The sequence below is a fragment of the Apostichopus japonicus genome, chromosome 5 (assembly GCF_037975245.1).
Source record: "Apostichopus japonicus isolate 1M-3 chromosome 5, ASM3797524v1, whole genome shotgun sequence".
NCBI classification, from domain to species: domain Eukaryota; kingdom Metazoa; phylum Echinodermata; class Holothuroidea; order Aspidochirotida; family Stichopodidae; genus Apostichopus; species Apostichopus japonicus.
Genome location: NC_092565.1, coordinates 10,529,458 through 10,541,078, shown reverse-complemented (window position 1 = coordinate 10,541,078; position 11,621 = coordinate 10,529,458). Strand labels below are relative to the sequence as shown.

The window sequence follows — 11,621 nt, the reverse complement described above, 5'->3', positions numbered from 1 at the left end:
TGCGACGACCATGTTTATGACTTTCCCCAATCTTTATCGCTGGTAACTTTGATCATTGAGCTGGTACTTGTCTGCAGTTTTTTCTTTCCTTAGCCATAAATTTCTCATCAGGAAGTGATGAAATGGGTTGAGGGTGTTTGTTATCATCTATGTAACTGCTAAACTCTTTCAGAAAGGGTAATTGTGAGAACAACATTTCAAAGTGCTGAGCTCTGTTATGTTGTTATTTTGTATACAAAATATGACTTAACTTGCTTGGAACATTTGATTAAATCCTTTTCCCTTTATGAAACTGGAAAGTGGAGCAGGGGGGGTCCCCTGAAATTGGAAATGGGGGCAATAATTTGTGCAAATTGTATTACACTGAATCTGACAAACCTGCTGTTTTGTGATGAATTTCCATTATAAAGTACAGTATGCCTAATCAGTGGCAAACTCTATAATGATGAGACAGGACGAGGGTATAAATTATTATCATCTTAACTGCTGACTCAGAATTAGTACTCGTTGATACGTTAAGGGTACTTGTCACAGCAACATTTCACTGCCACTGTTTGTAGTTTTTGGGTTGTTTTTTTTCGATACAGAATCTCACTAACCTTTTTTGAACATTGGATTTCCCTTTCTCTAGCCTTTATGATAAAGGGTGCAGGTTACATGACACTGGAGGTTTCAGGGAAAAGGGAGGGGGGGAGGGAGGGAGGAGGAAGGGAGGAGGAGGAAGCAATAAGTTTGAAAGTAATGATTTTCACAGGGGTGAGTTGTCAACATAGGCAGCATGTTCAAAACCATTAGACATTTGCTTCTATAAACCCCCCTTCCTCCATCTCAAGACTGTTGGGATCCCTGGGAGGGTTTCTTAACTTTTCTATGCTATGTGTTTTTTAAACTTGAGGCCTTACATCAACTGGGAAATTTATACTGACTGTATTAAAGCTGAATGGTAAATACTAACCTATTTTAATTTTTCAGTCAGTAACACGTTTCCGCAATGTTTACTTACAAGTCTATTTCTCAATGTATGTTATGACATGACATTGTGGAATAAAATTTCAACAAGTTGCACTGTTGCAGGCCATGTAGACAATATTTAGACAGGCAAGCTTACCTACCTGATACATGATGCACTCTGTTATACAGTGTCACATGATCTCACATGATCCCAATGGTACTGCTTCATGCTCTCATACTGGTACGTATGTCAAGGATTCAGCAACATTTTATACCAGGGCAGCACTCAGCAAGTTGTTAAACCCACAGCCTACTGAAGGATCCTTCCATGAGGGCTGAATCGTGACCCACCACCCACCAGATATCCCCTCCCCCCCACCCCACCTAGAGCTCAGTATCAATGTTCAGAATGAATGACAGCTAACTTTGACTATCGATTTGACATTACATAAAAGGACTTAATTGATCTCTGTCGGCAAGCTAGAAAACTTAATTCTTCACTACCCACCAGAAATTTGTTTGTGACCCAATAGTGGGTCGTGCCCCATACTTTTGAGACCCTTGTACTTCTGTTTGGCACTACCCAATCCATTGGACTACTTGTCCCAGTGTCCAAAATGATCCATTTCGTTGGTAAAGGGGGAAAAACTTGGCAGATTTATCTGGTAGTAGTAGGTTACCTTTGAAAGAACCTTACATGGTTAGGAACCAATATGGTTTTGAGCTACCACTGGCCAGGGAGTAATGTATTCAGTGATATCACATCTGTTGCTATGCTATGCAAAATGGACAATTGGGCTACAAACATGTGCAAAGATTTTACGAAGCAGAATTGGTTACACAGAAACTTTATTATTTTATAAAGTCTGACAATACTCAAAATTATATTTGAACATAAAAATTATTCGGTGTGATTCTGCAGAGTGGTAAATAGTGTAATTCTTCTGCACAGTGTACTGTTTGCTTATATCCCTTCAATGGACTCTGCCACATCATGGTTCACAACTTCACACACACACACACAGTCATATGTAATTTAACTTCTAGGTTAAAGTAACGTCAATAAAAGTGAGTCATGATTCTCTATTAAATCTGCTAAAGAGGCATTTAAACTGGGTAGGTTTCATGTTCTTTATACATCCTCCCTCCCCCCTCCCTCCTCCTCAACTGAATCACAAACTGACATTTGGCCTCAAATAATGAATAAGTTTGAAATTCAGAACCATACAGGAAAGTTTCCCTTTGGGAAACTGAGCAATTAACACAGGTTTTTGTTTGGGAACATGGGCAGGAGAAATAGTGTATGTGTGTGAGTCTATGTAGGGGTAAGGGGGGGGGGAGGGGTGATCAGAAGTTGTATAACTTGTAGTTGTGGCCACACATATTTATGACTTTTAAATGGTATATATCACTTTAAATATCTCTCTCTGATCCTTGCTATATTGTTTCTGAATGTAGATCTATGAGTCATTCTGGCAGTACTAAGATCAGATCCATTGTTTAATACTATTGTTGGTTTTGGTCTGAGGAATACCAGTCATCAAAGAGTCAAGCTGACCGCACAAGTGTCAGTGCACTGTCCTTTTAGCAGGAAATTACATAGTTTTATTCTTTACAGTAACACACACTGACTGCTCAGATGGTCACCAATCTGTTATATTGTGTTAATAAACACCTGTGAGTGTATGATCCTCACTTTCTACTATTCTAATGTCAGAATGTCATCATTATGACACTGGATATAGACAAAAGATCATGGGTCAGAGGGCGGCTATTAAAAGAAATAAAACCTTGGCAAGGATCGTGGTGATTACCTCTTTTAACAAAGCTTGGAATAGTTGTATGATTTCCTGTTGAGTAGGATGTGGATACATCGTTTGTACAGCAAAATGAGCCAAATGGCCATGGAATGGATTCACCGATCGAGCCAGGCTCGAAAAGTAGCACAAATAGATCTATGCTGTCGCCATTTAGCGGACAGCTTCTACAAAAGTGTGTACCTCCGAGAGCTTTAAGGAAACTGTTTTTATCTTCTTTCTGGCCAGAACAGTGAGCTCACAAATTGGTCTGTTAAGGACTGTATAAATAGTGTCTCTAATGCTACTACTCCACTGAAGAACATATCCCTCATGCTGTCAAAAGGGTCTAGTCTCTGTCACGTCCACTGATGCAAAAGCTCTGGAAACAAGGATATACATATATATCAAACCATGGAAGGATATTCTGTAGTTAATCATTTGAAAGTGAACTCATAAAACTTCAGAGGAATACTTAACATTGGTCAGTGTTTGATTAAAAAAGAAAACAAAAAGACTCAGAATTTCTCAAAAATACGAACAATTTATAATTCCAGCCTGCTTCATGTAGTATCTACTGGCCTTTACATTTTTTACTGCGAATCCGTGACTTGACAGCTTGGAAAGTGTCTGTAACGGTTTTGTAGCTCTGCCAGAGGATGCAGAATGTTTCTCATCAGTAGGTGAGTCATATATCGTACGGCACTACTATAAGCAATGTCGATAATTGGTCGTTTCAGATTTATTGTCTATGTCATGATTCGATCTCTAGAGTGTAAAAAACTGGCAAAGCCTTGTCTGTTGCGTGTCAGTTGTAGAATTAGAATGATGGATGGGTTGACGTCTCAAATTCAAAACAATGACGACACATGTGCACGCATTTCGCAAACCCTGTAAAACAGTAGAGCTCCAAAGTTACTTACGGGACATTGTCTACGATGGCTACCAATGTTGCGATTTCTCTTGGAGCTTAATCATTTTTGGAAACATTCTGTTCTTTTAATGGTCACCCAAAATCTCATACAAGTTTTGAATCAGAGATCAAATTTTGCTGATGGAACAGTAAACCATATTTCTTTGTAGGAGCCAAATGTTCATATTGTTGAATTAAACAAATAACTCACATATTATGTTAGGGAAATGCAATACAGTAGCTGTAAATCATATTAATCTGATAAGCACAGAAGTTTTTTTGGGGGGGATAATTAACAATTAATAATTTGTTTACAAACACACATGGCTTGGTCAGTTAATAACTTAGGCAACTTAAAAGTGTGTTTCTATCAATTTCTTTGTAAAATGGAATCGCACAGTACAGTAGTACTGTAATAAGTTTATAGCAATGCTAATGGCAAAATTAAGCAAAAATATATGATGGTTATGAGAATCTCTCTGATTTTGCTTAGTCTGTGCGGCGCTGAGCTATACTTTTGTTTTAATCACTCAGCTATTTAATTTCATTGACTGTTTGATCCGAATATTCCTCCAGAATGAGGTAGATTTGATATTTGAGATATTGATTTTTGGTTTAAGATCATACATCATACTATCATTGCAGCCTATGCTATATATAGTACTGTATATATGTATGTTAATTATTAGATATTAAAAAATGTGTAGCCAACCCCTGAGATTGCTTTAATATTCTCTTATGACGTTCCATCCAGTACCAGCACGTACCCAATCGTACCATGTTTGTCAAGTCCTCTTTGACATTATTTTGTTTTCTCTGTTCCACAAATTTCATACCACCATACTGTACAGCTGTTAGCCAGAGGCCTCTTATGTTACTCAGCACAAAGTAATGTGTACCTACTCAGCTCTAATTATTTTATCAAAATATTCTGCAGAGAGAGAGAGAAATTTACCCTACTTATCAGCCCTGTCTGTCTCGACATTATTCTGCTTGAAGTGTTTGGGTACTGCATCGCACTTTCCAGACGTCACCCTTTTAAGAGCCCTACAAAAGGATTTTCCTATTTACCGTCAAATTTGAAACCTGGATGCTTTCAACCATAACGATTACGGTATGTGTTGACTACAGTAGTATACAAAACGTGGCTGGGTAAAAAATCGCTGCATACGGCATATATATGAAATGTGCTGTGTTTTGATGACAGCAGTAGCACTGTATGTAGTCCACAGTATACTGCATTAAATGGTTTTATCTTACAGAGCCTGTAGCTGTTGGAGTTAGTATACAGTAATGGTGTTGATTTATTTTCATAAAGTTGACCTTGTTGTATCAAATTATTATTGACCTAGCATACTGTACGTAAGGTACTGTCTATGCGCTTGAGTTGAACTCTAAGGATGCCAAAGAAAGGACGATTGATTTTGACAGTTAATTTTCTGTCTGTATTGATTTGAAGATGCCAGTTTAAGGCTAACTGTTCAATGGGAGATTGGATTCTCTCACATGCATTATACAGACAGTACGTGTAGTTGTAATGTTTGACAGGCAGACAGGTTCGTGAAACAAAAGTGGACTGAATCATTACAGTGGACGAAAATGATCTCACAGGCACAAATATTTAGATTAAAAGCTTCATCATTGATGTTGTGTACAGCGGCCTCTGAGGTTGCTTCTTCGGTGAATGTAGGTTGGCCAATGACATTTTATTAGACAAATGATCCAATAAATCGACCGGTGATAAATCTGCAGTAAATCACGGCTTGCTGTACGGTGATCACGGATAATATGGGGGCATGTAGGATTGGTGAAAGCAGTTACACTGCCGTAGAGAATGGGGAACATCAAAGGTTTATTACAGGAATCAGTACTGCGGGTTTGAAACCAGGTCACACGCTACTCACATAGTATTTACTGTACTTCACTCCTATCCACAATATTCAGCCTGTCTCCCTATATTACTGCACATACCCATCATCTACCATCCTCATCAGATTTACATCCCACCACTGGTTTGACCCACTTCTGGGTCGCTCTCGTTTTCCTTCCGAATATGCAGGTACATTCTGTGCAAACAATGTTTTTCCCTCTAAATCATTGATTGTTGAACTGTTGGGATGTCAGTTTAGTTAGTTTGGTATGTAAACTTCAAGACAGATTTGATACAGTATATGCAGCTGTACTGGTCGGTCGTACTGGGTCCTGTGGATTTGTACTCGTACAAGTACTCAAGGCATTTTGATAAGGAGCAAATGAACTAGTGCGAAATTATGTCCAGTACTCATGTACAGTATGTACAGTACACAATTATATACTCATGCTTAGATCCTTGTACTGTACTCATAATTACATCAAGGGAATTACTCCAAATTTGAATTAAAATGTTAATCCATCAGCCCTTGCAGGTTTCTCCCACATTTGTGGTCGCTTAAGCGTCGTAAAAATAACTGCTGATTATTATTATTATTATATTTATGGGAAATTCTACGTGTACTCACAGTCTCACACTCATGCTGTTGTGCTCACACACATGCTGTTGTACTCACACTCATGCTGTTGTGCTCGCACACATGCTGTTGTGCTCACACACATGCTGTTGTACTCACACGCATGCTGTTGTACTCATACGCATGCTGTTGTATTCACACTCATGCTGTTGTACTCACACGCATGCTGTTGTACTCATACGCATGCTGTTGTACTCACACTCATGCTGTTGTACTCATACGCATGCTGTTGTACTCACACTCATGCTGTTGTACTCATACACATGCTGTTGTACTCACACTCATGCTGTTGTACTCATACGCATGCTGTTGTACTCACACTCATGCTGTTGTACTCACACGCATGCTGTTGTACTCACACTCATGCTGTTGTACTCATACGCATGCTGTTGTACTCACACTCATGCTGTTGTACTCATACGCATGCTGTTGTACTCACACTCATGCTGTTGTACTCACACTCATGCTGTTGTACTCATACGCATGCTGTTGTACTCACACTCATGCTGTTGTACTCACATTCATGCTGTTGTACTCATACGCATGCTGTTGTACTCACACGCATGCTGTTGTACTCACACTCATGCTGTTGTACTCACACTCATGCTGTTGTACTCATACGCATGCTGTTGTACTCACACTCATGCTGTTGTGCTCATACGCATGCTGTTGTACTCACACTCGTGCTGTTGTGCTCACACTCATGCTGTTGTACTCACACTCATGTGCTCCCTGTACATCTGCTCCCTTTTTTCACATAAATGTGTCAAGCTTTTCTGCTGCCAGCATTTTAACCAATATTTGATTTTCTACTGTTCCGACTTCCTGGCATCCTCCCAAAAAACAGTTTCAAAATTCTTGTCACAAGATCAAATAACGGTAGGATTAAAGGGTGTCGTAATACCACTAGCTATAATAATATAACAAGTAAAGATTCTCGATATTTCACCACAAAAGGACTTTCCCCATCAGCAGAGAAATGTTTGCCTTACTGTGAAAACAGGAAAACGTGCTGTGAAATACTTAAGCTTAAATGTCACGTCAGACAAGGGCAGACAGTGTTGTCAAATTTGATATGTCATTGTGCCATGGATTATCAAATCTCTTTTTTGCTTTCCCATGTTATTTGTTAAAATTTCTGATTTTTTATTGACAGTGTGCACATAGGGAATTGGTGATGACTGTCTAGAATTGTAATGCCCTAAGTGGAAGTTGCACAGTTACATTTTAAATATGAGAACACTTCTGTTGATTTGTTTGTAACAATATTTAAGCTGTTTCAGGATTCCAACTGGGTCAAGTCAATCGGTACAACCATTCCACATGTACACAACGTGTATCCTACTTGTACATTCAGTGACGTGTAGCTCTGAGATATTAATATGGAGGGAAATTGCCCTTCAGTCAGTGCGAGTGTTTTTCAACTAATCAACAATTTGACTTGATCACATAGTACACTGTCTCGAGGATATATTAAGTGTAGTTTCAAGTGACTTATTTTGGTTCCTCATTCCAAGAGACCAATTATTGCAGCAGTGTTACAGTATATGGCAATGTATCCATTGGATAAAGTACTGTATACTTATTACTTATCGTCAGCCGGAAATTTTGTCACTTTTGCGCACTAAGAATCCTGACACGAAATCTATCAAACCGGTGTTTACATTGTAGTTCCCAGCTACCTGTGTATAGTACAAGTCTGTCTATTAGTTGTCTAGTATGTACTCACAGATTTGAATTCTTCTTGTACTGTAGTATAGTATATCATAAGGTTTACTTCACTCCTCACTTACCTGTCTCCTCACAGTTTTGTACTCTCGTCCTACTTTGTTAACCTTTCTAGCCCTGTCCTCATCCAGTCACTGGTGCATTGTGCCCTATTGCTCTCTCTCATCACAACCTGAAGTTAGGGTCAGGGTCTACTGTACTGTACAGAGCTATTTTTGTATAGTGTAAATGCTTAAAATCAGTGTGTCAATAGCACATTGTCACATGTATGTATTTGTCCATGTACTATGTCCTATTTATAAATATGTACGGTCGGATGCTGAAGGTACACTCTTGTCTGTCAGATGGGGAGTTTAAGTGGCGGTCCCCGGTAGCTGGAATGGGTGTGACAGTTACATGCCTGCCTCGTAACTTTCTGAAGACTCATCGAAGAGCGAAGGCTTGGGGATAAGCAGGTGTTCATTAATACATTAATAGGGTCTCTCATCAGCTTCTGTTGGCTTCGTACACCTCAGGAAACACTATTTATTAATTTAAACTTATTTTTATACTGTATCAGCAAATCTAACACACTTTCTGTAAACTTTGCCGTTAAACCATTAAACATTGTTTCAAAATGGCACTGACTGTACTGGTTAAGTTTTTACATGCAGTATATAAACAATCTGGACCCGTGGATAAGAAAGGGCAAATTTAAGAGGATAATTTTGCATGTAATTGTTACAGTTAGTTACTGAACACATCATATAACGAATCTCGGTATTTCCTTGTTTTGACAGAAATCCGTTTAGAAAATCCACCAAAGCAGCCAACAACACGGATACAGTACCTGGTGTGGATCCATCATGGGGATCTTTAAGCCAGACACCGCCAGGGAGCCCCGGTAGGAGTCTGCAGCAGATAGCAGAAGAACGACAGAAGAAGGGCCAAACCCACCCTCCGACCTCCTCAAATAGTTGGAAGAACAGAAAACCTGGTCTGACGTATGCCAGCTCAACGACTGCTCTTATTCTTGAGAACAGGCCACCGTAAGTCAAACTCGGTCTGGTTGTTATACACAGTCTTTCTTCATCGATTTTTGAAAACAAAAAGAAAAGTTATATAAGTCGTAAACTCTTATGACTTTTTCATCCAAGAATTGGCCACTGCATTTCCTTTTGGTGATTGGTCTTTTGGAACAAGATTATTCTCTTTAACACCTTCTTCAAGCACTGTATAAGAACTTCCTTTTCAAATTCTGTATTTTCTGGGCTCCTCTCTTACCTGTCTCAACTGTACTATTGCACCTTCCCATCTTGCTAGCCTAATAAACTGGTAATATTTTAGCACTGCGCCCCCTTGACCCTCTTCCTCTACCATTCTTGAAGTACAGACGTATTCTGGTGACGATATTTCGTTGAATCCCTTTTTTTTTGGACATTTCCTCTCCGTTCTGGACTTCATCTTCTGGAAGCAGTTTTCTCGACACACATGTTGTGCAGGTACCGGTACAGGTTAAAGGCGGTTGCTGGTTTGGTTAGAGCATCAACTACCTGAGGTTTCTTTCGTCCTTTACTTTCAAACTTTTTTTTCTTTGCTTCTGTTCTTTTAGACACTTGCCAGCGAAGAATCCAGAAGAACAGCAGAAACACGTCCTGGAATATCAAGAAATGATCAGAGGTGCCAAAAAGAAAGGTATGAATCTGATAAACTTCCTAACGGTAGATTGGGAAAGAAGAACAGGTACAGTAGTGGGCGGTGCCCATAAAGTGAGTGTGCAGTACTAAAATGTTCCAGTAGTGTAGTTTAATAGGCAGATTGGAAAGTGCATACGTTTACCGGGGGACAGGTAAGTTTCGTCTCTTGTAAAACCCCAAACCGACAAGGTTTGGGGAATCGTGGTGTGTAGAAGCAATAAACGTACGCAGAACTGTCACTTTGTGATCAAAACTCTTAACAAATCGTTAAAGCGAATCTCCAGCAAATGTTAATTGCACATCTGAGTCTTAAATCATTCTCTCGGATCGGTTTTTCATGGGACACCCAACATTGCATCTATGGGTTGTATGTCTTGGTTTTATAGTCTTCTGAGTTAGGTCAGATATATCCTATCTGGTTGCAAATTATGCAAACGATACTTACAGTTTTAGGACTAAGCAGAACCTTAGTAATTTTTTTAACCGCGTTATGGATGAACAACATTGATAAAGAAACTGTCATGCGTGATGAAAATACTTGTGTCATTTGTTTAATACCATAAGGACTGTAACAGTGTGACATAATCAAGCAATAGAAGTACAACTACACTGTGACCAAAACATTCTGCTTTGTGTTGAAACACACAGTGTAATCTTGTTTCCCCCCAAGTACATATTTTGCATCGATCTGATGCCTTTTCCGTACCATATTTTTATCTTGATTCGATTCTTGAGCTTTAACTTTCCAATGGTCATCATTTACAGTAGCCAATTAATATATGACTCGGTGTTCAATGTTCACGTCAATGTGAGAGAGTGTACTAATTAAAATGAAAATTTTAAAAATAAAAATAAAATCATTCACCGATTAGTTTTTGCTATGACTTAAGAAATGGCTAGGAAGGTGTCTTAGCTTTGGAATTCATTCAAGTTGTTTGGATTTGGTGTAGATTTGATAGACTAATTGTCACAAAGATTTAGAGACCAAACTGAAAGGAATGGACAGGCGTGAGCTACAGTCCAAAGGTACGACACTTCTCTTGAAGCAAAGAGCGCCATTGGTTGATTACCTGGCACTTCACAATCCCAGAGAGAAGGCATTAGCAGCCAGTTGTGAGCGGAATATGGAGAAAAGTTGGTGAAACCTAGGCTGAGTCAAACTGAATGTAATTCCCATCGAAGAGTGGTCTTCGGTTTATCCCTGTGTGGTGTGATAATAACAGATCGAAAAGAATCAGAAACTTAATTCGAGCAGGGAATAGATTCCCCATCTGTCATTTACAGTAATACCCATTTGAAACCATTCAGTGTACCCTATCAATCTTAATACATGCTTTGAGATGTTGACCTGCTCTTATTAAATGTTAGAGTAACCAGTTATTATGATTATTATTATTATTCCTATTTCAAATCTTCATAGGAAATGTGACGTTACATTCAACTGATACTATTTCCTGCTTGTAAAATGTTAAAGGCAAAGACTATCTCTAATTTTAGATTTAAAATTTTGTGTAGGAGTTTGAACAGCTCTGAATAATGTCTCTCATAAAATACTGTACTATCGTTCCTGTGCACAAACCTGCTATACATGTTTGCACTTGCATAGCAAGTTGTTCACTTTGCATGAGCATTTTGCGATGCGTTACCCAGATAAATTATTCCCTGGATGGACTTTGGATCATTTAAGACCTCTTGTTTGGTGCCAACCTCATTCCTCCTCACCATCGTTTGAAAAAGTGATTCGTCCTTCTATTTTTTGATCAATAAGTTAGGGATTTCAAGCCTTCTGCAGTCAAGTAAACTTCAAACCTGACAAACAGTTTCAAAGGAAGTGCCTCTGTGACTTGGAACTCTTTCAATCCCAGTTTTGAATTGTGTCACCACCTTCCACAGGTTGGTTACACGGCAGTGTGTATTTATTGAGCGTAGACATTAATACACTGTCGATCGCAAATCAGCCCAGCAAAATCTCAGCCAGATTGGGAGGTTTCCATCACAAACATTTGACCAGAGTGCAAAAATGTTCATTACCCCCTCAGTTACCCTGGCT

The 11,621-nt window shown here is 39.0% G+C and overlaps 1 protein-coding gene across 2 annotated transcripts in view; it reads left to right on the top strand.

Annotated features, from left to right (window-relative positions):
* LOC139967612 (TBC1 domain family member 12-like) overlaps nt 1-11,621 on the top strand; it is a 28,289-nt gene that overhangs the window by 4,563 nt on the left and 12,105 nt on the right. The window contains exons 1-3 of one of the 2 annotated variants that reach the window (XM_071971576.1): nt 3,126-3,430; nt 8,675-8,923; nt 9,487-9,569. In XM_071971576.1, coding sequence (XP_071827677.1) covers nt 3,414-3,430; nt 8,675-8,923; nt 9,487-9,569 — 349 coding nt within the window. In that variant the 5' untranslated portion in view covers nt 3,126-3,413. Of the gene's footprint in view, nt 1-3,125; nt 3,431-8,674; nt 8,924-9,486; nt 9,570-11,621 lie in introns of those variants that run through there. The other variant, XM_071971575.1, reaches the window with a different exon arrangement.